This window comes from Gymnoscopelus braueri, assembly GCF_963280865.1.
Source record: "Gymnoscopelus braueri genome assembly, chromosome: 18".
Lineage (NCBI taxonomy): Eukaryota > Metazoa > Chordata > Actinopteri > Myctophiformes > Myctophidae > Gymnoscopelus > Gymnoscopelus braueri.
Genome location: NC_137618.1, coordinates 13,730,400 through 13,757,867, shown reverse-complemented (window position 1 = coordinate 13,757,867; position 27,468 = coordinate 13,730,400). Strand labels below are relative to the sequence as shown.

The 27,468-nt window shown below is 40.1% G+C and overlaps 1 protein-coding gene across 1 annotated transcript; it reads right to left on the bottom strand.

Annotated features, from left to right (window-relative positions):
* Positions 1–95: 95 nt before the first annotated feature.
* LOC308106249 (lactase/phlorizin hydrolase-like) lies at positions 96–27,436 on the bottom strand (the record flags this gene model as incomplete). Its single annotated transcript, XM_080457304.1, has 20 exons — positions 96–109; positions 4,713–4,880; positions 7,169–7,405; positions 8,098–8,321; positions 9,421–9,552; positions 9,673–9,779; positions 10,181–10,371; positions 10,739–10,937; positions 11,491–11,781; positions 12,534–12,802; positions 13,492–15,033; positions 15,795–16,443; positions 16,551–17,214; positions 20,229–20,313; positions 20,576–20,666; positions 20,811–20,894; positions 21,303–21,367; positions 22,425–22,981; positions 25,742–25,790; positions 27,361–27,436. The coding sequence occupies 20 exons, from the start codon at positions 27,434–27,436 to the stop codon at positions 96–98; spliced, it is 5,694 nt and encodes a 1,897-aa protein (XP_080313430.1).
* Positions 27,437–27,468: the final 32 nt, after the last annotated feature.

Genomic DNA, 27,468 nt, shown 5'->3' with positions numbered 1-27,468 from the left:
ATTTGTGTGTTTCTGTTGTACCTTGTGTTGTTCCTGTAGATTTGGTATGATTTCGTCGTGGACTGGACTGCAATTTAACCGGTCTGTTCAGGACATCATGCATTGGCTTCTGTGAGAAGAGACAACAGAGACGTTAAAGACAATTACAAGTCTAAATAAAACTTACGTTTTAACTTAATCACCTTCCTTACATTTTACATTTTGATATATTGGAAGCAGACTTCCATTGTTCTTGATTTCATCCACAGATACAAAAAGACGTAGCATATCATTTATCAAACCCTTATTTAACTCAGAGGTCCCCTTGAGATTAGAAATATCTTTTCCAGGCCATACAATTGCCAAGGAATGCAGAGACAGCTCCCAGTGCTGTTATGCTCAAAGCCTGTTCACAATTTAAACTCTCCAAGAGAGACAAGCTATTTTAGTGTTTTAGCTTTGTGAAGTCCTCGTAAATGTCCTCACCTCACCAGGACAGAAACTTCTTTATTAAAAAAAACGTGTATTTTTTTTAATTTATTGCGAATTATTTCCCCCCTTTTTTCTCTTAAATTCATTGTTATGTCAATTCCTGAATTACCCCTTGTGGTCTTGTCACTGTTGATCCGTTGGTTCAACCGCCAGTGAGCAGCTTCACCAAGAGGCCTTGGATCACAAGACAGTCATCTGTCATATAATATATGACAGTCTTGTATCAAGGCTACACCAGTCAGTGTGAGTGGCAGAACGTCCTAGGATTCCAATTCCCCACAGTTCAACCCCCGCCCCTGCTAGGGCACTGTTAGCAGGGGGCGGCAGTGGCTCAGGAGGTAGAGTCAGTGGCAAACTTGGAATCCGAAGGTTCGATCCCCGGCTCCTCTTGGATGCATGTCAAAGTTTCCTCCGCTCTGCCATCGGTGTGTGTGTGTGTGCGTGTGCGTGTGCGTGAATGTGAAGTACATTGTAAAGCGCTTTGAAGAGTTGGGGAAAAAAAATAATGCCTCCATCCGGATTCCTTCCTGTAAACGTGGGGAATTGTGCTCATATGGCCGCAGAGGAGTCAAACACCTAGTTTCTGCGGTGGTGGACAAGAACCCCTGTGCCTCCCTCTAAGATAAAAAACGTAAAGAATTGATCAGCTTCTTACTTTCCAATAAGATATTAGGGTCAGATAAGGGATTATAGGCTAAAGGGTTAAGGTTAATCACCCGGGCTATTTCAATCTGTTTTTGTATTCTGTCATGCACAGATTTATTTAATATTTCAACACAAGGCTAGATGGAGGGATTGTGTGTGTGCGTGTGTGTGCGTGCGTGCGTGCGTGCGTGCGTGCGTGCGTGCGTGCGTGCGTGCGTGCGTGCGTGCGTGCGTGCGTGCGTGCGTGCGTGTGTGTGTGTGTGTGCGTGTGTGTGTGTGCATGCATGCCCACATGAAAGTGTGCGTGTGTGTCTGTGTGCACGCGCATGCATGTGCACTTATGCTTTTCAACGCATCATCGAATCTTAGTGACCTAAAAACATTTCATGAATCTGCAGGAGGTGGTGTTTTTCGTCAGTGTGAACCATAGCGTGTCCCGGCCATATCTCCCGAGGTTCCAGAACGGACCCCCCGTTGGTGTGAGCTGTTGAGGAACAGGGAGGGGAGCCCATGCAGGAGAGACACCTGGCGTGTGCTAGCGCGTACATCCTGTTGAGAAGGGTTGTCCTGGAGACCAGGGGCAGAACTCCCAGCAGGGGTCCAGAAAAGATCCACCATATAGTCCCTTCAATGCCAGTGGTGGAAGAAGTAAAAGTAGCAATACCACAATGTAGAAATACTCCCATAATCAAAATGTAATTGCGTGAAAGTATAGGCATTGAAATGTACTTGAGTACCAAAAGTAAAACTTGTCACTTGTCTTTTTCAAATTGTTTCAGAGAATGTCAGACTTTTTCAAAAATAGCCGATCTGCAAGCTCACAATGTGACGATTTGCGACACATTGTAGATCGGCTATTTTTGAATTGCCAAAGTATAAAATAAGGCTTAAGTAAATGTATGTTAGGTAAAAAGAGTTAAAAAAAATCTATATTTGCCTCTAAGATGTAGAAGAGTAGAAAAATGGAAATGCTCAAGTAAAGACAAAGTAGGCTACCTCAAAAGTGTATACTTTTGCGGCCTACAGCTTACTTGAGCAGTTACTTTTCATCACTGTTCAGCGCCTTAGAGATATATTGTCTCTGTCGGGTGGAAACCTCATATGTTTAAAACTGTTATTTTTCAGGATTCAAATTCGGAAATTGCAAAAGTAGCAGATCTGCAAGCTCAAAACGCAAAAAAAGTTAAAATGAGGAGATAGGAGGTTTCTCCCCGACAGCAACGATACGCTGAGGCATGGTTGACTGGGCCGCTGTGATACATACAGAGTTTGTTAGCTAATAGTCATTGTTATTCAGAAGCAATGTGGTTAAAGAGCTTGTGACATTGAAGAACAGACGGTTATATCCGGACAAGGAAAGTAAACAAACTAATGCTTTCCTTTCCCTCAACAACTCGTCAGGGTTCCCTTGAGCATGGGAATTCAATTAAGTGATATATTTTTGGTTAAAATAATCGTTGCTGCAACCCTATCGCCAGAGGAAACGTTGTCATAGAACGTTTCTCCAGAAACGTTCAACGACAACGTTTCTGGACCACAAAAACGTTATATTTTTAGGTACGTTGCATTTCAACGTTTAGGTTTATGGTTAGGTTTAGGGGATTAGGGTTAGGGTTAAGGTTCTAGGTTTAGGGTTAAGGTAAAGGTTAGGTTTAGGGTTTGTTAGTATGCAACGTAAAATCGACTCTAAATGGTTCTCATCTGCGGACCACGTTCACGTGCAACGTTTTTGGGATGATTTTTTTAATCACTGTACGTTTCTGCAAAACCTACTGTGACAAATTTTTCTCTGGTGACCAGGCTGGTTGAATAGCTTTATATTCTGATAGCAATCAGTGCTATAGATAGAGTGTTTGTAACAGGTGTAATAGCTGTCTCTCCAGCTCTTTAGTAAACAGAAAATGTATTTTCAGGTCAGGATACCAATTTTGTCCAATCAGGAGAGAGAACTCACACAGGATACAGGATAAACAAGTGAAATTGAGAGCATGACAAAAGAAGTGAGCAGACAAAATTGGAACTGGAACACTATAAAATTGAAGCTGATAAATGGGTACTCTCTCATGATTGGATGAAATTGGCAATTTGGCAACCTACCTTGAAATGTATTTTCTGTTTATTAAAGAGCTAGAAAGACAAGGAGACCAGTTATTGAACAAACACTTATAGCAATGATTACTATTAGAATATAGAACGTTCACTTTTTACAGATTCTCTCTCTTTTTTTTTTTTACAACAATTCTTTGTGTGTGTTTTAACCCCAAAATATCACTTACACTACCTTTAAATCTTACGCATTTAGTTACCACTGAGGAATGGGTAAAAGTACAATATGGCACAACGTCCATCCACACTATGCAAAGATGTATCTTTTAAGTTACCCCAACTTAAAACCTATTATCACTACTATCATAGGAATGCCAAGTGGTTCAAACATATTAGGTAATCAAAACATATAACAGAAATTAGCAGACTTGAAATTGCCCCAGGCTTGATCCTGTAGATCTTCTGTCTTGAATTCAAGGTATTGCTTCTTTAAAAAAAAAAAAACGTGTCCTGCTTTAATCACAGCCAAAAATATCCACATGCATGGGCTGGAAAAAACAACACTCCATCACATAAGATTCATGATTGGCTTAAAGCAAAATACTTTGAGAGAGGTTTGGGTTGTGTTACCTGGCCATGTAACTTAAATATTGGCATTGAGATGAAAAAATTGATATTCCAAATTGCACAGTGAAACAGGTCTCAAAGTCACCTTTTTAGCATAAATAAACCAGTTTCTGCCAATGTATAACATTACAAAACACGACACACATTTATTTTTAAACGACAACGAATCGAAAATAGTAAAATTAAGACATTTCTCTTTAATAAACAGAATTGCATTAAAAACTAAAAAATGTTATCCATTGGCAGAAGTCAACGAGGAGACTATTTTCATGAATGTCTAATAACCCTCTTCATCAAAGATGAAGATGACAAAACAAGGAACGAAGCGAAACTAATGTTCCTGTCGCTGTCGAAGCACACAATCCATCTCCTCTTCCTCCTCAAATAGGAGATTTGAGGAGCTAGAGTTGAGTTGGTGGAAGGAACCTCCTGGCGGATCAGGTTCACTTTGTGGTTCAGCAATTTTGCCCATAATCTTCAAGGAAGCACATTCAGCTACGTTGATTCAAAATGAAATCCCATGTTTTTTTGTTGTTTAAAAAAAAAGAAGTTGTACAGGAACAAGAGAGTAGGCCTATGACAAGCACTCTTATAGTGAACACTGTTCTGGGTGGAACCAAAGTTAAGGGCGGCTTTAAACCTAGGAAGCAGAGCATCTCTGTTGGGTGGAAACCTCATATCTCCAAAACTGTTACTTTTCAGGATTCAAAAATAGCAAAAGTAGCAGATCTGCAAGCTCAAAAGGTGTTGCTATACACGCCACTTTTTGAGCTTGCAGATCTGCTACATTTGATGCTTTTGTGTGACGCTGTAGTATGATCGAGTAGGTCATTAATTTACGAGGAGAAAAAAAAAAGAGTACGAATATGGAGTTTTGGAGGTTTCTGCCCGACAGCGACGAGAGGTTCTGTGTGTGGGTGCACCCTGCAGGGAGGTTATTCCTTCCACCACCTCTATCTCCATATCCAGCTCCCAGAGGAGAAGAGGAGGGGGAAGAGGGGAGAGGGAGCAGGGACAGATGCAGACATCAGGTTCCTGCTGAGATGCTGCTCGTCGCTGCACTTGTACCGACGTCTGCTGCCTGGTCAGCGCTGCATGCGTTTCAAATGATGCATTATGGTAGCTGTCGTGTGGAAACCTTGTAGTAGCCTATGTTCAAAACTGTTACTTTTCTTCTGTAAACAGATATCCTGAAAGAATTGTTACAAAGTTGTCCAGTTGGGCTTTAATTAAGTTAATTTCTACATGACCATTAAAGACTCAATCAGAAACAGAATAACTTTTATTACGCCCGTTATGTTTACATAATTTGTCTGTCAGGTTGGTGAACTACACTGATTTATGACAGAAACATTTCACAGTAGTTGCTTTTGAACTACTAGAATAAAGATAGGCCTACATGGTAAACTAATATGCTATACAAGTATATACACAGTACAGTGCTACAATATAGAATTTGATTTGATTTGATTTATTTAATTGCTTGCAACCATCATACAAGACTTCAAAGACTAATTTCCACTGCTGTCCCCTTACACATAATCCAAAGACAATGAAACACAATTTACATCAAATACAATCAAATATAATACAAATCTCTTATATTTATGTTCAGAAACAATCCTGAATGCTCTTAGCCAATCTTCTTTTAAATGATATTTGTGAGGAAAGCATTCTTATCTCTAGTTGAAAAGACAACTACTATACAGGTCTGGGGGAAAGAAACTTATGCGATGGCGCCACCCACTGGTCACAATATGACAAGTTCAGCATTGGTACCATCACTGGAGCTGCAGTGCAGTCACTAATGACTTACAACTTAAACGTTTTATAATTGACAAAACATCTGATATTGGCAGCCATTTAGCCAATATCAGACAGTGGCAGTGTTTATTTTCAAACCACCACGAGTAACTGCAAGTATTGTAATATAGCCAGGATAGGATAGGCAGTCTGTTCATAGTCGTTACATTTAGTAACAAAAAAGATAAGATAAGAGCTTCCATTCTTCCAAAGCCTGCAGTTTGCTCTCTCCAAGATGACAGCATGTTTATGCAAGCTACGGTACATTACAATGTGTATACTATCTGTGTAGTCATTGGCACACCATGAAAGTGTTATCATAGACTATTTTCACACTTAAATGGTAGTGTGGCTTGCAATTAAAGGGTCTTTCTGTATCCTTTGCTAATTAAGCTCACATCTTCTTCATTCTAAGAGATTCTACAGCCGTTTTCTTTAGTTTACTTTTAGCTTTGAAGAGTCGGTACACAACAAACATGATCCCAATGGTACTTAAAAGAAGTAACCCAAAGAAGACATAAAGAGCCACCTCAGCATCACCAGCTAAAAGTTCCAAGCCCAAAAAGCTCACCCTGTCCTGGGGGAGAGTAGTGGGCACAGCTGTCTCCAGGGTTGTATATGGGGCACTTGTAGCTGTAGTGAAATGGTGACAGAAAAACAAAACAAAAAACAGAATGAATTATTCTTATTAATTCCAAACTAAATATGCTTTCAAATGCTACTTTCAAAGAATGTTATTATGGTCTGAATGCCGTTTCCACCTCGGTTCATATCTGACCCCTTTACTGCATGTAACCCCCCTCCTGCCTTTCCCTGTCTTTCTTTTCAAGATGACAGATTTTATTTGTTACATGTTGTGTCATATGCAGGGGTGCAATGCTCACTGGACGACCTTGCACGCCGTGCCGGAACCTATTTGACCAGGAGCACACGCAGGCACACGCATAGATTTAAAACTACTTTAAATTCGCACCTCAACAAAGTTTTCAAAGGCTTCCGACTCACACCTAGCGAATTAACATAGGAATAAGCCTAGATGCATATCAATTGTCCATTGTGTGACTTGCAGTGTAGGTGTTAAGCGACGTGCGCGTCACGTCATTGCAAGAACATACCAAATGAGCATTGCATGCCTGGTCATATGGGTACATAAGAGTTCAATTGTTTGGTTTTGGTTCCTCAACACAACAAGACAAATGCAGGAGTAAAACAAAGCAGCAAAAAAATTATCATAGCACACTGTGTTGTTGCTGTTGTACAGAAACCTTGTATACGTTTCCTATTTTCATATATTTTTAATACATTTTTCAATAATGTTATACTTGTATGAAAGTGTATGTATGTATGTATGTATGTATGTATGTATGTATGTATGTATGTATGTATGTATGTATGTATGTATGCATGCATGCATGTATGTATGTATGTATGTATGTATGGCCTGGGTTTAAATAAGTAGTGTGTGGTGAGTGTATAAGGTGTTGTATTATGCGCTGTAGGTCCTGTCTTAATAAATATGTGTGAACATCTATCAGAATTACTGCTTTCAAAAACCTTGTGAGCGTACAAGTTTTACCTTCAGGTTCAGGGTTCAAACACTCATGGGGCCCAAGGGCGGGGTCTGGAAAGCCGTTGCAGCTGATGATGGCTGTGTAGCGAGAAGCCGAGCCCTTGGCAATGCGAGGAAGGGTTGGGTCTGAGCGGTTCACGTAGAAAAGACCAAATCTCTCTGCAAAGCCGGCGGCCCACTCAAAGTTGTCCATCAGCGACCAGGCTGTGTACCCTCTCAAATCAACCCCGTCCAGTACAAGGGCTGAAAGATTACACAGTAAAATCCTTAGTGATAATTAAGACAAAATGTTCACTCTTGGAGTTACAAATGGATAAATGAACACTGAGGATTTGACTGTGTAACAGAGTCAGTTATGTTCACTAATGTGTACATGTAAACATTTAATGCCTAAATGTGTTGCATGACAAATTGAGGGCTCATTTTGATGCTCAATAAGGCATTAATTTGTAAAGCTAGCCTAAACTGAACTAAAACGTATGCAAAGGAAGATGTGACATAAATTGAATTCTCTGTCTTAAAGGTAGGGTAAGTGATTTACTTTGGTTAAAATAAGTGTTAAATAGCTCTATATTCTGATAGTACTCATTGCTATAGAGTGTTTGCTCAGTAAAAGGAGTCTCCCATGTCTCTCCAGCTCTTTATTAAACAGAAAAGGCATTTTCAGTGCTCTCTCCTGATTGGCTTAAATGTTGTCACCTTCCTGAAAATGTACGTATATTGTGTTTACTAAAGAGCTGGAGAGACAGCTGTGACCGAACAAACGCTCTGTAGCAATGATTACTATCAGTATGTAGTACTTTTAACAAAAAAACTAAAAAAGACCAAACAATATCACTTATCCTACCTTTAATTCGAAATATTGGAAATGACATAATGGATGCCAGAACATGCAACAAACACCTGACTGCCTTTTGCTGCATCTACTACTGTACCTTTCAGGGCCTGGTTGATGTAATTGTTGTAGTAGTGTGTTCTGTGGAGGTCATTGAGGTCCACTGCTCCGCGCTCCGAGATCCCATTCTCGGTGACATAAATAGGTGGGTTTCCATACTCCTCCTTGATAAAATTGAGGATCCTCCTGAATCCAAATGGAGTGATCTTCAGCCAAAAGGAGCCCGATTCGATCCAGCTACGGTCCTGGATAGTTCCAGCACCCCTGTGGATCAGATCAGAGATCAGCTGACACTGTATTTAGCGCCTATAATACTGGCCAACTAGACCTCTCATCCATCATCATAAAAGACACCTGAAAGTCATTTCCAGATGCATCTACTGTCTGGTAAAGATGTTAACTTCATTCTGGGCATCTACTGTAGTCCTAAAGTGCTGTCACTCACATTGCTATGTATTCAAATTTAGTGTGATTTTAGTTCCAAATAACATTAGTCTCACTCACTCTCACCCGGTCTCTCGATTTAACCACATGAACCCTATAGCGTCCCTACAGTGTTCTGGGAGTGAACATTCAGTGAAAATAGCAGATCTACAAGCTCACCACGCACCACATTGCGACACATTGTGACGTGTTGTGAGCTTGTAGATTGGCTATTTTCACCATAGATATTTAGTGCAGAGCGACAACAGGAGGGGCCTAAGAGACATCTGGAGGACTCTAGTCAACAAAGTATGAAGGGTTTAAGTGGTTGAGCAGGCGGAGATGGCTCCAGCTGGATCCGGCCAAACAGGATTACTTTTACTTTACTTTTGGAAAAGTAGTTAGCCTTCAGTCATGATAATTATGAAACAATCAGGATTTAGAATTTCAGTTAGCTTTGAACCTAAAGAGGGTCATTACTTTGGAGCGGCTCACCGAATTGGAGGGATTCGTTGGTGAAATGGTGACGGTCAGTTACAGACCTATGAAAAGGTCCATCTGGTTCCTACTTCCTACTTCCTAACCATCAATCATTCAGCTGGGGACCCCCTGCAGCCCTCTCAATGACCACTCGGGGTCCCCAGACCCCACTTTGAGAATCACTGTACACAAGCTTTGAGCTTGTAGATCGACTATTTCTTAAACTTTTTGAATAGGGCTAAAGTGTTCAAATAAAATACATTCTACTTTAATGTTCTCAAATAGAAACTTTAATCAAGTCTAAGTTTTTCAACTTGATTAGAAAATACTGAACTTTTTTGACAAAATATCAGTAATCAGTGCATGGTCTAAGGACTCCAAAATCTGCATCGGACTAAAGATTCTGGCATAGGTCGGGCTCTAGGTAGAATATTTTAGTTCTCTATCCAACTCTGCTTACCTGTCACCGTCATAATCCTGTCGATCTCCAAAGTCATAAGGGTAAGCCAGGACAGTGGTGTAATGGTTGAAGCCAAAATAATCATGAGTTCCTTTGATCCTCTTGATTTCCTCGGGGGTGAACTCAGGAAGCCTTGTTCATAATGAGGCAAAATAGGTATTTAAACAGAAGCCTTTTTTTTGTGCAAGTTCTTCCATAAGATGCAGACATTTTTTGAATAATACCAGCAGCACATAAACCTCCGAATCTTACCTCGAAGTAGGAAGACCAACGGCAAGACTCCTCTCTCGAATGATGGTCTTCATTACATCATTATAATCTCCATTGAAGATTGGATTGGCAAACCAGCCCATATAAAACTGCATAATAAAATTATATTTCATCACCACTGCTGAGATACAGAACACTGATGAGATTCAAATGCCCAGATCTGGGACAAATTCCAATTGCAAATAATTCTCATTTAACCAGTTTTTGGTATCAGACGTTTGATCAGGTGTTTTCCTTTTTGCACGTAAAAAACACATTGAATTCTAGAAAGGTTCCCGAAAAGTACTTGAATGTCATTGACAAATAATAATTCAGACTTCAGTGTCTGGATTAAGACACATCTTTTCTCAGATTTGAACCACCTTTCAAACCATCTAGGAATGAGGTTCACAAAAATCGGTTTATTTTGTGTCTAGTTTTTTTTTTGCTGGCAGTCTAAAACATAGCCTTTGCCTGTGCCAGGCCTGTGCCCAGATAACACAATATCTACCTGTAAAACACGCCTGGCTGCATCCACATCCTCTTGTTTATGTGGATTCCGTGGCTCTGCCCAGTCAGAATTAATGGTAATGGAGATGAGGCCACCTTGCTTTGCACGGTACTTATCATTGTAGAGGTGCCAGGCCTCAGCATGCGCCTTGATCAGGTTGTGACCTGCAATGTACTGCTTACCCACAATGCCTGCAACATGGGAGATGTTTATGATTATTATAAAGGTGTCTTGGGTGATGATATCAAACATGACTTTAATTGCTTCTTAAATGTGAATATTTTCTGATTTCTTTATTCCTCTATGACAGTAAACAGAATATATTTGGGTTTAGACAAAAGAATACATTTGAGGACATCATCTTGTCAAATTTTCACAATTTCCTGACATGACCAAACAACAAATATTTTATTTCAAGAAAATAATCCAGATAAATTGATAATGAAATAGTTGTTAGTTGCAGCCATACTAGTTCAAAGTGATAACAGGATATTGAAAGCTTCTCGTTAAAGAGCTGGAAGATGCTTCAACTAAGAACAGATAGTTGTTTGTTTGTACCTGGAGCAAAGGAGCCATATCCGTAACCAACATTCGCCACAATGTAGGGTTCGTTAAGCGTGATCCAGAACTTCACTCTGTCTCCAAGTCGGCTGAACAGAACATCAGCATAATCTCTGAATCGCTCAACAATTGTGTCGTTCTCCCAACCGCCTACTTTCTGAAGAGTCAGAGGAAGGTCCCAGTGATAGAGGGTCACCTATGGGAAACTTTTTAATCATTTATTTTCCTTTCAAAGATTAAATCATTGCCTGACACCGAATATTAACCAACTAAACCCTATATACAGTACTAGTGTTGACATGGGCTCTATAGGTCCGCTATTACCTCCCTCTACACCAAATCTCTTGGCTGAAAATAGCTGAGTGATTTAGACGCTCACAAGCTTGCAGATCTTGTTTGTTCCAGAATAGGGACACTAGGGTCCAGCTACAGCATAACATTCTCAACAGTGTCTCTCACACAACCAGTGGAATTGCTGCAACAAAACTTTCATTTGGAAATGACTGTTTTTTAGAGGAAGCTGAGGGTAGAGAGCGGGACAGAAATATGGCTCCAGCTGGAATCAAACCGGAGGACTGAATGTGGTTGGCCCAGCACTAACCATTCACCCATCGGTGCACCCAAAAAGGTTTATTCAAGGTAATTCAATAAAGCATTATGAAACATTTTAACAGTAGCCTAGTAATTCCAATAAGATTAATTTATGACAGTCAAATATAATGCAATGAAATCATTGCAACACTGGTTACCTGAGGTTCAATACTGGCAGCTTCCAGTGCATCTAACAGTCTGTGGTAGTAGTTGAGTCCAGCCTCATTGATGTGTTTGTTGGTTCCATCAGGAAGCACTCTGGTCCAGGATACGGAGAAACGATAGTGGGTCACCCTCAGATCCTTCAGGACCTCCACATCTTTGTCAATCTTATTGTAGCTGTCACAAGCGAGATCGGCATTGTCATTGTTGCCCACTCTCAGAGGAGTATGTGTAAACTTGTCCCAGATACTCAGTCCCTTGCCATTAGCCCTCCAGCTCCCTTCAATCTGGAATAAAAGGAAGGCAAAGTATGTACTGTAGATGGGCAATTTGGCAATGCTTAGGTACTCAGTTGAAATGTAGTTTAGGTAGTAAGAAATAAACACTTTGACCATAGTTTCTTTATTTAGGAATTCGGAGCACAATTTCACCAGAAGCCTGAACGCATTGACTATTTGTTGATGTACATGGAAAATAATTATTTACGATTCTTTGCAGAGAAATGTCAAAATATTTTTTTCCCCCAGACTAAATAAAAGAAATCACCAAAAATAGCAGATCTACAAGCTTTTTGGTATTTTTTCATATGTATCGTTTTTTTCGAATCAATATTTGCTTATTATCGGCTTTACTTTGAAATCTATTATTCTATTTAAATCAATATCTTTTGTAATATTCTATGAAATCAATGAGTTAGATTAACTGTTGCGCCCCAGTTGACGGCCAGGTTCAATATCTTATAATTACATTATTACAAGGAACACAGAGGCTGTTGAGAGAGACAGTTTGGTGCTATGTCTTAACAGCATTACACCTTTAACCCCTTAAACCCTATATGGTTAAGCAGAGTTCCTCACAAATCCTCAGGACTCTATAGTGTCTTTTCTGTGTTCTGTTATTGTGGGGAAAGCTTTCACTGAAAATAGCCGATCGACAAGCTCACACAACTTGTGAGCTTGTCGATCTGCTATTTTCTGTGAAAGCTTTCCCCACAGTACGGATGCTGGTTTAAGTTGTGTTAAGAGAAAAATACACGTACCTGGTATGCAGCACTAGCAGTGCTCCAGTTGAAACCGTCGGGGAAATGTCCATAAAATAGCTTCTCGTCGTCAGTTATGGGGAAACCATTGTCCTTCATGACTTGGTAGTAGTAGTGAGCTGAGCGTTTCGGTGTCCTTGGTCTATTGGGGTTTGTGAAGTCCACATGATGCAGTCCAAAGCCTACTGAATATCCATTGAGCCACTCAAATGAATCCATGAGAGATACAGCCGTGTACCCTCTCACCTTCACTCCATCCAGGTTGTGAGCTATAATAATAATAGAATTGTCCACAGAAATAACAGTGTGTGTGAGTACAATACATAGAAATACAGTATACAAAACCTAAAATATTTGACCCTTTTTGCTATTGAGCTGAGACCGTTATAGAGTACCTAGACCAAACTACAATGACAGGAGCGCAGTGATTTTTTAGTATGCTGTGTGGCTATTGTGCCAAATGTGTGTGTGTGTGTGTGTGTGTGTGTGTGTGTGTGTGTGTGTGTGTGTGTGTGTGTGTGTGTGTGTGTGTGTGTGTGTGTGTGTGTGTGTGTGAGAAATTATTCTAATAGTAATTTGTGGAAGGCCCAATCTGGAATAATTTTGAACATACAGTATAGATTCTTCAATAGTTTGATTTCTATAGAAAATATTATATTTGGAATGTTTTGAACCCATCATGAATCAAAATACAGGTCTGTTTTACTTCAGTGTTTACAATGACCAATACCAATGCAGACAAATCCATTACAGCTCTACAATACAGTGAATACAGTGAACGTGTTGTCTTTAAGTCCTTCTATCAAGAGCTGAATCAAACACCTTCTAATGATAAATATTTTTGATGGTAGGGATACCCATTTGCTTACATTTGTATCACTGATTGGGCCTTTGAACAATGGAATCAACAATTCTACCCCTCAATAAATTAAAAGAATAGTGTACTGTGTATAGTTACCTTTAAGGGCCTCGTCAATGTAGGTTTTGTAGTATAAAAATCGATCTGTGTCATCAACTGTAGTCTCTGCATCAGTGGCTACTCCATTCTCAGTAATGTAGATCTCTGGATTGCCATATTCTTCTTTGATCCAGTTGAGGAGCCTTCTCAGCCCCCATGCTACAGCTCGCTGGTTACCGATGGCGGTGCTGGGAGATTCACTTTCCTCTGCTTCTGACAAGTCACGATCCAAGTCATAAGATGCAGGGTTTAGCCGAGCTGTAATATGGCTTACTATCTTTGTTGTGAAATGGTTTATACAGAAGACATCAGCAGTGCCCCTGATGTAGGCCTTCTCCTCTTCAGTGAAGGACGGTAGTCTGGATTGTGGAAGATCTTGGAGTTCACTCTTGTTTGCAACTTGCCACTTCATTGCATCCGGATAGTCTCCGTTTTTAAAAATAGGGTGTGCAAACCAGCCAAGCTGGAACTGCAAAGCACGATCAGCCGCCCACACTTCTCGTGGTACATTGACATCTTTGGGTTCAATCCAGTCAGCGTTGAGAGCAATAGACACCAAACCATGCTGGGTTTTGCGATACTTCTCATCATACGTGTGGTAGGCCTTAGCATGTGCCTTTAGAAGGTTGTGAGCTACTCTGTACGGTGCATCCCCTGGCTTCTTCACGTTTGGTGGGATCTGTCCGAGACCGTACCCTGACCATGCGATTGTATGAGGTTGGTTGAAGGTCATCCAAAACTTTACTCTGTCTCCAAAGGTGGCAAAGCAGAAGTCACAGTAGTCATTGAAGATGTCAATCATATCAACATTGTCCCAGCCACCAAGGTTTTGCAAAGCCTGAGGAAGGTCCCAGTGGTAGAGCGTCACCATAGGTGTGATGTTATAAGCTAGGAGACCATCAATAAGTCTGTTATAATAGTCAACACCTTTTTGGTTCAAGGAAGTACGTTGACCATTAGGAAAGATCCTGGACCATGAAAGAGAAAATCTGTAAGATTTCACCTTCAAAGCCCGAAGCATATACAGGTCTTCTTCCAGTCTGTGGTAACTGTCACAGGCTACATCTCCATTGACAATACTGCCAGGTTTGTGGGTGAATGTGTCCCATACACTGGGTCCTTTCCCATCAGCATCCCAGCCACCTTCAATCTGATAAGCTGAGGACGATACTCCCCAATCGAAGCCATGGGGGAACGTACCATAGTGGTAGAGCTTCCTCTGAAAAGTGGTTTGGCTTGAAAACTTCCTCCATACAACCTTAGCTTGTGATGGGACTTCGGATGGGGGAAGATGAGATTTTTTTGTGTCTATGTTTTCAAATCCCTGAGCATAAAACAGTTTTTTTGTGGATGCAAACCCATTTCTCTCGATGACTTTTGAGTAAAGATAGGCAGACTGTTTTGGAGTTCTGGGCCTGTCAGGAAGGTCAAAGTTGACATGATACAATCCAAACCGTTGACTGTAGCCTTGTGGTCCTTCAAAGCCATCCATGAGTGACTGAACAGTGAAACGGCGTACATCCACTCCATCCAGATGGATTGCTGTTCAGAGAGGGGGAAAAAAATATATTTAGCAATTGTTATTAGGGCTGCGATTATTCTTCAGCAATTATTGTATCGATCACTTCTTCGATTAATCAAATAATAATATATTTTTTATGTAGTATCAACAAATTGTTGATTTTTTTAATGATCAAATAAACTAATTAAACACCCTATAAACCCTATTTTGCTAACATGGCGAAGAAAAAGCTATTATTACTCTCTACTAGCTCACAACATCTTGTAGATTTTTTTAAACGTTTTTAAATTGATTATTTTTTCAAATCAATTAAATCGACTGGTTCAATTGGTTCAATAAGACATTATGCAATTGAACCATAAGACCAACATTAAAATTGCATAAGATGGACATGTTATGAATGATTTGTGTTATGATTTTACCTGAAATAATCTGTTATTTAGGTATACATAGAAATAGAAAGGATCTTCTGTTATCACGGCTTGGCAGGATCAATCTGGCAGATATTTCCATGTACATAAAGAAAATAATCAACAAACTGTTTATTTAAAAGTTGATTTTATTATTTTACTTATTTATTTTATTTGCATTTGAACTTTTTAGTAAAATTTTAGTTTTGTGCGATCGTGATTCATTTGGTGTGGAGTGGAGTTTGGGAAGTCGGTTCGGCCTTAAAATGTTATTTATTGTAATGTTTATTTTTACATTATGTCCTGACACTAATGAAGGAAAAATGGAAAATAAGTTAATACAAAGTTGAAAAAGAACAACATAGGCCTACCTTTTAGCGCCTCATTGATGTAGCTTCCCATGTACTCAGTTCGACCGGCATCATTCAGCGTGTCCCCACTATACTCAGTGGGCATACCATTCCCAGTTATGTAGATGGGCAATTTGGAAATGCTTAGGTACTCAGTTGAAATGTAGTTGAGAAGTCTTCTAAGGCCCCACGGTGCTGAATGGATCCAGTCTGATGCTGTGGAGGACCATGAAGGGTCCGCGTGTGCCTGGTAGTCACCAACCCCCTGAGGTCCAGGAGTGCAGCCCTCATCACTGGATTTGACCAAACGGGACGTATAGTGGTTTAATCCAAAGAAGTCAGCTGTTCCTTTTATCCTCTGGCTCTCTTCTGCAGTGAAGACTGGAAGTCTGGCAGGCTCAGAGAGAGGACAATCCATCGTTTTCTGTTCAATCTGATTCTTGAGTACTGGTGGATAATCTCCATCTACAAATATGGGATGGGCAAACCAGCCCAACATAAATTGTAGATAGCGATCTGCCGCATTTACATCTTCAGTCCTGGAAGCATTAGCGGGTTCAGCCCAGTCTGAATTTAGAGCAATGCCAACTTTCCCTCCTTGCCTCTTCCTGTACTTGTCATTGTAGGCATGCCAGGCCTCACCATGGGACTTGAGCATGTTGTGAGTGACCTAAAGGGGACAAGACAATGCGACGTGTGTGTGTTTAACACTGCAGTGTGGATAGAAAATAAGAAGTTTCTCATGTTTCTCATCTAGTATTGAGACATTAATCTTACCTGATAGGAAGAAAACACGTAGTCCTTTATTCCAGGGGGATGCTCACCTGTTCCATATCCAGCATGGCTCACTACCCAGGGACTACTGAAAGTGTTCCAGGTCTTGACTCTATCCCCAAACCTAGAGAAGCAGAAGTCTGCGTAGTCCTTGAAGGCTTCAATAATGGACGCATTGGTCCATCCACCATAGTCCTGCAGGGCCTGAGGTAGATCCCAGTGGTGTAGGGTGACAACTGGTTCTATACCAGACTCAATGAGAGCATTGATCAATTTGTCATAGTAAAGAAACCCTTTCTCTGAATTGCTCCCCCGGTGACCAGACGGGAAAATACGGGCCCAGGAAATGGAAAACTGGTAGGTGTTGACAAGGAGCCCTCGAAGGAGGTAGACATCATAATCTACCTTATGGTAACTGTCACAGGCCAGATCAGCTGTCTGATTGTCAAAAACATTGTTCTCATGACCGAAACGGTCCCAAATGGTCTCTCCCTTCCCAGCTTCTGACCAGCCACCTTCAACCTTGAAGGACTCACTGGAGGTGGCCCATTGGAAGTCAGTGGGAAAGGATTCATTCAGGAAGGTGTCTCGCTCCGATGAGGACATGAAGGAAAACATGCTCCAAGTCTTTTGGTAGCTTGAGGAAGGAGTTGGCGATTTAGTATCCCTGTGAAGAAGGGAATTTAAAATGTTTAACTGATCCTTTGTAGACATGGACAAAATGCAGTTTTGAAAATGTAGCATTATTTTCCCACCTGAAGAACACAGCATGCTGTGTCATGCATGTGTCTCCCCCCACACACACATAAAGGTTAGCATTACAGATTTTGTACAATATACTATACATATTTAGAGGGGGCCAATCCTTATTTAAAACCTCCAAGTGCTTATGCCGCCGTAAAGTGCAGTAAACAAATCTCATTTGGGGATTTTATATAGCATTTAAGTACCATTCTTCAAGTGTATGAGACACACTAATGTATGTATGTACATATATTGTTATTGTTTTACTGCCATGGTACAGTAGCAACATGTTTACATATAAACTGAGGAATAACATGAGGCAAGAAAGGAGCCACGCAAAGAAGAGATGTGGACATTTAGTATTGCAAGACTCCTTCCAGAGCAAATCATCTCTTAACCACATGAACACTAGCGTGCCTATTCTGGGGCGAAAATAGTCGATCTACAAGCTCACCATTCTCGCGCATTCGGGTGTATGTATATCTTCCACACACTTCCACACACGTGATGGTGTGGGTAAGTATGAAGTCATGAATGTAAATATTGAAACATTTTGAGAGTTCGATTAATACGAACAACTAAAGTAGTTTTTAATCTAATTGGGAATCATTTTTTAGTGTTCATTCAATATGAACTTTGTAACTATGAATAACTTAAACCAACATGTATAAAGGATAGGCATAAATAAGCTATGAGCTTCAGTCTATGCCTTTTAGATCAAACAGTATGAAATATTGAACTAGAAAAAGTGCTCCTCGGAGCACAGGTCTCCGCCAGGTCAGGTAGATTATTGTGGCCTCCTGGTGGCGCTATAATAGGCTAATGTGAAAAGGGTGCCATTTCTTATTAGGCCTTGCACAACAATCGGACACTGCATTCATGATTTGAGGCATTTTGTTCCATGAATGTGGTTTGCTAAATTAGACCTGCTGGTGGCGCTATAACAGGCCAATGTGAAAAGGGTGGCATTTCTTCCTGGGCCAAGTGGGAATCTCTGTGGAAAATTTCACGGAAATCGGATGCTGCGTTCATGATTTGAGGCATTTTGTTCAAAATGAACCAATCCTGCAAACTTTGGAAGCCAATCTTAACCAATCAGGATGGAATATGGTAAATCGGACAGATCCGTGATGATCACATGACTATAGAGATACTGTCTACCGATTTGCGTGTTTTTTGGAGAAAATCTGTAGGAGTAATATCCAATAATGTGTTTTGCAAAAGTCGGCCTCATGGTGGCGCTATAAAAAGCAGATGTGAAAAATGCAGGGCAGATGTTTTTCCTTGGCCTCTGGGGAGTGTGCGTGCAAAGTTTCACGCAGATCGGTGCAGTTATAGGGAAAACGTGAATCGGCCTATTATAGCGCCACCATGAGGCTGTTAGGAAAGTTTTCAAGTGGCATTTCTTCCTGGGCCAAGTGGGAATCTACGTGGAAAATGTCACGGAAATCGCATGCTTCATTCATGATTTGAGGCATTGGACGGGGGGTAAAACATACTCTCTCGCCAGGCCGAAAGGCATGGGCCTTTCGGCCTGGCGGAGACAATTACAGTGTGTTATGTTTTGTGCAACTGTTGATGTGGATCGAAATAAACTAAACTAAACCATTTGTTGCGTGAATATCATCGGAGTCGGACAACTTCTTATTATGCAATTAAGATCATTTATTTTCTATAAGTTTAACAATACTAATAAAAAGGGGGAAAGGGGAGGTGGAACAATGGGTTGGCATTTCATCCTCCAAACATTTCAAATCAGATTCATGAAGGCAGGTGTTTCTGTCTGCCTAATAAGCACAGATAGCCTGGTCTTCTGGCACAGATGGGCTCAATCCCACTAATTAGGGATGACACTGGGATGACAATGGTCACTGTCTTATTGTCCATGAAGTGTCCTAGAGTGATATAAACATTACATTTCATTTTCCACAATATATCTTCAACACCATTAGCCTTACTGTATGTGGACTATGCGGTCAAACCTGACACGCTCTGATACCCCTCTCTGCACCTTAACCCCATGTACAACGCACTGATATTTTATTATTCTTGGACCTTAACTAACATATCATGGTACAGTCAGACAAGGCTAAAAGGATAACACAAAAAGTACTGGGGACACTAACCTCAGGTACATACCACACCGGATAGATATACTATGTGTAAATATATAGACACATTGTTATTTTTATTGATCTTTCTCTCTTTTCCCCTTGCTCCCCCGCCCCTCCCTCTTCTTATTCCCTTTTTATGGAAATAACAAGAACTTGCACAAAAAAAAATTTCACCCACTGTTTTACACCTGCATGTAAACCTGTGATGTAAGTTGATTCTGATTCTGAACGTGAAGTGGTTGTGAGCTCGTAGATCGGCTATTTTTGGCAAAGAGATTTGGTGTAGATTGAAAAAAAGTGGGTTTCATATAGAACCCTGGGGGGCCGAGGTCAACAAAGTATTCTGTAATAGTGTTAAAGTGGTTAAAGCAGCACTATAGTTTGGGGTATCAGTGGCCACTTTGGACACAAATAACATGGCCGACAACATCTTTGACTTCATTACCCAAGAGTCTCTGCAAGCATGTCTGGCGAGGACGCGCTGTGATTGGCCAGTCTTCGCTGACTGGCAGTTCTGCCTTGGCAAATGCCAGGAGGAAACTCATTGTCTCCCCTATACATAGTAATACAGTCAAGCCCCTAGCAGGGACCCCCCTGAGTCTATACATTTATGGAAGGATGTTATCGCTTAAACATGTAACTTTATAATTTTGTGGGACATAATATGCTATATAGTTGTTAAAAGGTTACATAGTGCTGCTTTAAATGAACTCCAACCAAGGTTTGAATCTAATCACTTTCAGACCATTTTACTGCTACTGTGTGAATGGGTCATGTTGTATTTGTTAAGTCAGTTATTCATTCTCGGTTTGAATCACTTTACCTCTGAGGGGTTATCTCATCCTCAAGCATTTCAAACAAGTCCACCACATCAAAGCCAAGTACCAGCTGGTCTTCATTGTTCAGCCCTGCAAAAATTTCATTACAATTAGACGTTTGTTGTTCTTTAATATACTCTTCGGTGTTGCATGATAGACTGTTCAAGTCTATCATTGTGATACATACAGGAGTTTGTATCACAGTATATATTATTTATTATTAGTATATCAGCAGTATCAGAGACATTTAAGAATCGGGAATCGTTACTTTATGATTTGTACATTTTGCTGTCGCCTACTACATAATATGAAACGGCAACTGAGGGGCATCTATAATTAATGGAGGATTTACCTTGTAAGACTCTGCTAAAGGACAGGAACTCTCCAAATGAGCAGTCATTTATGTTCACCTCATAAAAGAGAATGGGTTTCATGCTGGTCCTCTGCAACATTACATAAAACATGAGTACTGTAAGTAACAAGATGTGCTACACTGTACAAATAAGAGTGTAAAAATGGACCCAGATGGGCCTGTGGGGGATTTCATAATGTTACATTATTTTTAAAAAATGGTGTGGAACACATACCTTTATGTGCCCGAGCTTCTCTTCTAGGTTTTCTCTGGTAGAACAGTCGTACTGGATGTTTAATGACAGGAAATCTAAGGATTTCTGAAAATGAGATTGTGTCAGATGTGGGAAAAAATAATTCTCTGACATAAGTGCATTTATCTTCATTTCATGTGTTCTAGGTTTGGTGTCCTGTATAATGTAGCTAATCTTTCAAGAACAGATTCAGAGCTAAAGGTTAATAAAAAAAACAGCAGAGAGCGCTGTTTTTCCTTTTTCTTGACGATGGGTTCGCAGATTGTAATGTAGCAGACATTAAGTTTATTTTTATTTTTCTCTCATTAAGTATTAAAAATACAAAAAAATATATATTAAAATATTATTTGTTTCTATAGTAGCCTATACTGGCACACAATCACACTATTTGATACTTAGCTTCACATTTCATTCTTTAAACAAAATGCTGATCTTGAAGCAAAACAAGCATCCAGCTATATGACAATATCTTACCTCCATTTGAGCATCATGCACAATCTGGATACTGCCAGCCATTACTCCAAATGATACTCGGCCACCTGAAACACATGGCAGTCAAATACAATTAGTTTTTCACCTCCAATCTAAAAGAAAGAGACAAAGAGAAGAGTATCTCCGTATTCATGCAAAATCTCACCATGACCTTTGTTAAAAGTGGTGATCAGATAAGAAAACTAATGTCTCCTTGAACCCTAGTGTCTCTATTCTGTGCATGTCATAATAGGCCAACATTCTTCAAAAAAATACAGATCTACAAGCTCACATTGCATCGCACCAAGTGGTGTTATGACACGTTGTGAACTTGTAGATCTGCTATTTTTAGCAAAGATATTTGGTGTAGAGGGAAAGGGGAGGGGGCCAAGTACCAAGGGTTTAAGTGGGTAATCAATGCAGATGTATACTCTATTGACTGCTGTCATTAGAGTATACATAGTCAAGTTTGACGATGTGACATTTCTGAAATGCATGATTTATAAAATACAGTAAACTAATTATTTTAAAAAATGTCTAAAGATGTGGAAAAGGCTGTAATCAGAAAACCATTCTACTGACACAGGTGATGGTAACATCTAATGCATGCAGGAATCTAGCCTTTTTCTGTCCTTTTCACATTGTAGAAAATCACATCATAGAACTTCGCAAGAAGTCCCCCCGACCTTTTCCTACAGTATGCAAAAAACTGTGAAACTAATACTGTTAAAAGTAAGTACTTCAAAACTGAACATAGGTATCTTTACAGCTTTCTTGCTATCAAAACAAAACATGTAGATTTGAGTTGAAAAATATGTGAAATAAATAAATGCTAAAATAAAAAATAAATATAAAAGAATGAACCGATTCCATTATATTTGCCGCAGCCTTTATGGAAGAATGACAGATCTGTTTTAATATGCGTATGCTGATGCTTGAACCATTTTACTGAAAATAGTAACACAGGGCCTTAACTCTTTCTAAATGTCTGAATAGCAGCATTTAAGACTCATTACTCACCCCTGCTCTATAGCATCCGACTAAAACAGCCATTTGAGATTTTGTATTGCCCAAGTGAAAATGCACATGTTCTTAGTGCCTTTCTGTTAAAGACTCAGCACCCACCTTTACCAGGAAACAGCTGATGGTAATGTCGGTAGACACTAGCATGTGCATCAAGGGCATTTTGTAACTCAGCATCTCTCAGATCATCCAGGTGGCTCAGTGTCACCCAGCAGCGGCTCAGTTCTCCAAACTCTTGAAAGGCAAACTCTGCGTACTGCTCAAACACCCTGATGAGCTCTGGGCGTTCCCAGTCCCCATACCTTGACCTGAGGGTTTCTGGTACTGTAGAATCATGAAGGACAACCAAAGGCTGGAGGCCCACCTCCAGCAGCTGTTTCATCAGGGTCCGGTAGCAGGTCACCGCAGCATGCTGGGGCTGGCTGGGGAGGCCCGTGGGCAGGAGCTGAGACCATGATAGCGGCACCTTGAAGTGGGTCACTCCCTTGCTGTGGAGGTACTCAAAGTTGTGTTTAGAGCCTGCGCGTAAGGCATGGATGCAGTCAAAAGCATGATGTGCTATTCCTCCGAAATACTTGGCATTAAGGTCCTCCACATGTTGATCGGTCAAGGGTCCAGCTAGAATTATAGCATCTTTTTGCACATTGTCTTCCTGACACCTACACCCGCAGATGCACAGTAGGCCTATATAAAGGGAGACAACTTTCCCCAGCATTGTCATACTGCCTGAGTGAGGGGAATTCACAGAAATGGGAGATGTCTAACTACTTATATAGCGGTGGTGTTTATCATCTTGAACTCTCACACTCAGACCCTGAGTTTCATAAGCGTGAGTACTGTATGGCAGGGTCACCTCTGTTGTGATAGTTTATGGCGCTTGTGGCGATAAGTGGCCACAGCCTTGAAAAGGTTCTGATAAAATGAGAAAGGGTCGCACTGAAGGTTGATACTATGTGATGATAAACATCTGCGCACATGGTCAATGAATAATACTGCAGATAGCAGAGACCATAGTTGTGTTTAACGTTATAGTAGTCCGATGATATCATATTGAGACAGAGGTAAATATATTTGACCCGACATGATGACAAAACACTCGTTTATAAATGCAAGGGTACATTTACAAGTGGAATAGTTTCCAAAATAATTCACTTTATTGCAGGACCGAAATGCAGGGGCAGAGCCAGCAGGGCAGAGCCAGTTCCATGAACATATTAAAGAAGGGTTCCAGTGGTGGAAAAAGTACTCAAATGTTTTACTTAAGTAAAAGTATCAATACTGCAACGTAGAAGTACTCTGTGACAAGTAAAAGTATGGAATTCTAAATTTACTTGAGTAAAAGTACAAAAGTATTGGTATCGAAATGTACTTAAAGTACCAAAAGTAAAAGTACTAAAATGTTTGAAAATAGCAGATCTACAAGTTCGTGAAGTGGAAGCTAAAGTGGTTCATGTATGTTTTATGATGTAATCATTTACTGTATCTCTGAAAAGTAACGAGTAACAACATTTGTCAAATAATAGTAGTGGAGTAAAAGCACAATATTTTCCTCAGATATGTAGTGGAGTAGCAGCAGTGGTGGAAAGTAACTAAGAACATTTACTCAAGTACTGTACTTAAGTACAATTTTGAGGGATTTTTACTTTACTGGAGTATTTCCAGTTTTCAGTACTTTTACTCCGCTACAATTATTTGAAAACTTTAGTTACTAGTTACTTTGCAGATATAAATTATTATATTATAAACCATACATTAACCCCTTTAGCCCTATAGGCTATTTGAAAACAGCCGATCTATAAGCTCACAACGCGTCGCGATGCGACGCGTTGTGAGCTTGTAGATCGGCTATTTTCAGACATTTTTGTACTTTTACTTTTGGTACTTCAGTACTTTTTCCACCACTGAGTAGCAGTAAAAGTACTGAAAATTGGAAATACTCCAGAAAAGTAAAAATTCCTCAAAAGTGTACTTAAGTACAGTACTTGAGTAAAACGTACTTAGTTACTTTACACCACTGGAAGGGTCAAGGTCACATAGTCGGAATCAGAAGCACTGGACACTAAGAAACAGCTGGAGCCAGACTAGAAACTCTGTAACGACAAACTGTAACTTTTACACAGGAGACGATGACGACACTAGAAACCACAAACAATGACTCAAATGGATGTCGTCAATGATTACATAAAGCACATACACCAAAAGGCTATTTAATGCCACAAATCAGAGCAAGCCATTGCAGGTGACAAAGGCAGCGTAATGGGAAGCTGAATTCTTCTGTATGGAAGGAAATGAGCTGCTTGGAATGAGTCACATAGAAAAGTCTGAATCTCTCCCACGCATAGCTGTCCATCAACGACCGACCAGCGAGAACAGAGACATACTCATGGAATGGCTGTGAAAGATGCTACTCTCAGGGTTAAGACTGATTAGAGAAGCCAAAAGGAGTCTCGTCTCGCTTAACCCAGAAACCAGAGAAACAACACTGCCAATTTGTGCTGACACAGGGCATTATCCACATGGGCATAATCAACCTGCCTGCCTACCTGCCACAGACAGACAGACAGACAGACAGACAGACAGACAGACAGACAGACAGACAGACAGACAGACAGACAGACAGACAGACAGACAGACAGACAGACAGACAGACAGACAGACAGACAGACAGACAGAACTAATAAGATATAACCAACCATAAGTTATACTTCTATGGGTAAATGTATCCTCTAAATTGCAATTGTAAATGACTTGAGGATGAGATAACCCCTCAGGGGTAAAGTGATTCCTACTGAGAATAATAACTGACTTAGCGAATCGTCACTGTCGGGTGGAAACCTTGTATCTCCAAATCTGTGACTTATCAGGAAACGGACAAAAGAGCAGTGAAATAGTTGAGATATGGCGATACAAGGTTTCTGCCCGACAGTAACCAAATGACCCATTCACAATGTAGCAATACAAAAACAGTCTCATGTAAAAGACTGCATGCAATAGAAGGATATTGACACAAATGTCAGTAGATAATATTCACAGTGGTGGAGTTGGTCTGTAAGATTTGACCAAAATGTTTCTATTTACACTTACATCACTTGTTTTGGGCAAGTTATAGCTGTATGAATGCAATCAGAATTTGTATTATTTAATTAATTATTATTGCTGTTGTACCTTTTAAGGGTTTTGTGATATTTGTTTGGTTAAAACAAGAAGGTTTTTTGTTAAAAACGCGGTTTGGTTTGTTATCAAATGTCAGACATGTACAGTAGCTATGATTTAGGATACTTGGTTAAATAAAAAAATGGTTTTCCTAACAAAACCCAGTATTCTTACATTTTAGTAACAGTGGTTATAAAACAATGGAAGAGCCAATCAGCGTCTGCGCTCAGGGCCCTGTGAATGACTGACACCGTTTGGCACCTGACCTTTTTGGTTTCCGCATAACGCCCACCCAGCTCTTGGGGCCAGACCGGTCTGCAGAAGACACATGATAATGTGAATTCACACGACTGGAATGGTTTACCAGGCTAATAAAACCGGTCTCAGGGTTAAACACATATAGCAGTGATTACTATGGGATCTATAGAGTTATTATTAAAAAAACAAATGAAAAGAAATATCACGTAGCCATAATGTCAATGATATGACCTAGCCCAGGGCTTCTCAAAGTGGGTGCCGTGATGCAAGTCCAGGGTTGCCGCGGAATACTTTGATAATATTTGTAATTCGTCAATATCACTTCAGTTTAACCACTTAGACCCAGCTATACTGGACTAAAATGGACCAGAGTTGCTCTGTACTTAGGTGTGTTATTCATCTTCTTGAATTCTCACACTCAAACCCTGTGTTTTATAGCCATGGCAGACAGTAATGTGCGGCCTCTTGTTGATAGCTTATGGAAGTTACAATGATAGTGATCAGATCACAGCCACTCGTCCATCTTGAGACTAGAGGGGTAAAACTGCAGGCCATTGAGATGACTGTGATCTCCTCCTGCCACCAACCACAAGTCTCACAATGATGTCTCCAGTGTGGTATACTTGTTTAGTTAAAGCTGCACCATTATAATTTTCCTGTTCTACCCCGGATTTGAACCCCGGTCTCCTGTGCAAATGCTGAAGTTTTTTACCATTGAGCTAATAGAGCCTGTCTGCTTGCTCAGATGATAAATTGAATGTTCAGGTCAAAATTCATGTCAAAGCAGATACAGGATTGGGTCAAAGGTCATGTCTCACCTAGACAGAGACCAAATACAATATATACCTGATTGTATAAGTTATATTATATTAACATACTCTACCATACAGATTGGACAAAATTAAAATCTATGAATTCACTTAATTTATCTTAATTCTAAAGTGTTTCATTTGTGTGCGTGTGTGCGTGCGAGTGTGTGTAACAATCAATCTGAACCATAAATTGTATGTCTGAGTTATATTTAATAAATAAAGGTCCCATGCGTCGGTAATTCGTCATACTGTAATTAAACCCTGTAATGCAATTTTTTAATATAACCCAAATGTAATCAAATAAAATGCATCATTCAATTCAAATAATCAAGCAGCATTGACTTCAAAATATCAAAACCCTGATCTTTTGACCCTTCTTCAGTTCATAAAAGTAATGTTCCTTTAAAGTTCTATGAATGCTTCCAATGAAAATATACCGTATTCCAAAGTAATCCAGTAATATCCACAAAAAATCTTCTGTCTGTCCAAAAATCAAGTAATCCTCAAAGTCCAAAAAGAAAGTAGCAATGCATTGCATAAAAATAAAAATGATATTCTTCTCACCCAACGTCAGGACGCTCCAGCCTCTAGGAGATTCCTTTGTTTCTTTAATCTGTTTCAGTTCAGAATATCCATCACCACCAATATCTTCTTCATTTCGACCAAGCTTGCCTTATTCAGGTCTTAAAGTTTATCGGACACAATATTTAATGGTTTAATGTTCTGATTTGGATTACAGTGGAGGCTTTACAGAGTTTCTTTGTCAAACCACACCAAACACTCTTTCACACCAAAATGGAACCCCCATGCCTCACTTATTTCCTGGAACTTGTAAAGCTGTTCCTGCATGGTAGCCCCCACTTCCTGGAACTTGTATAGCTGTTCCTGCATGGTAGCCTACCTCACTTCCTGGAACTTTTCTA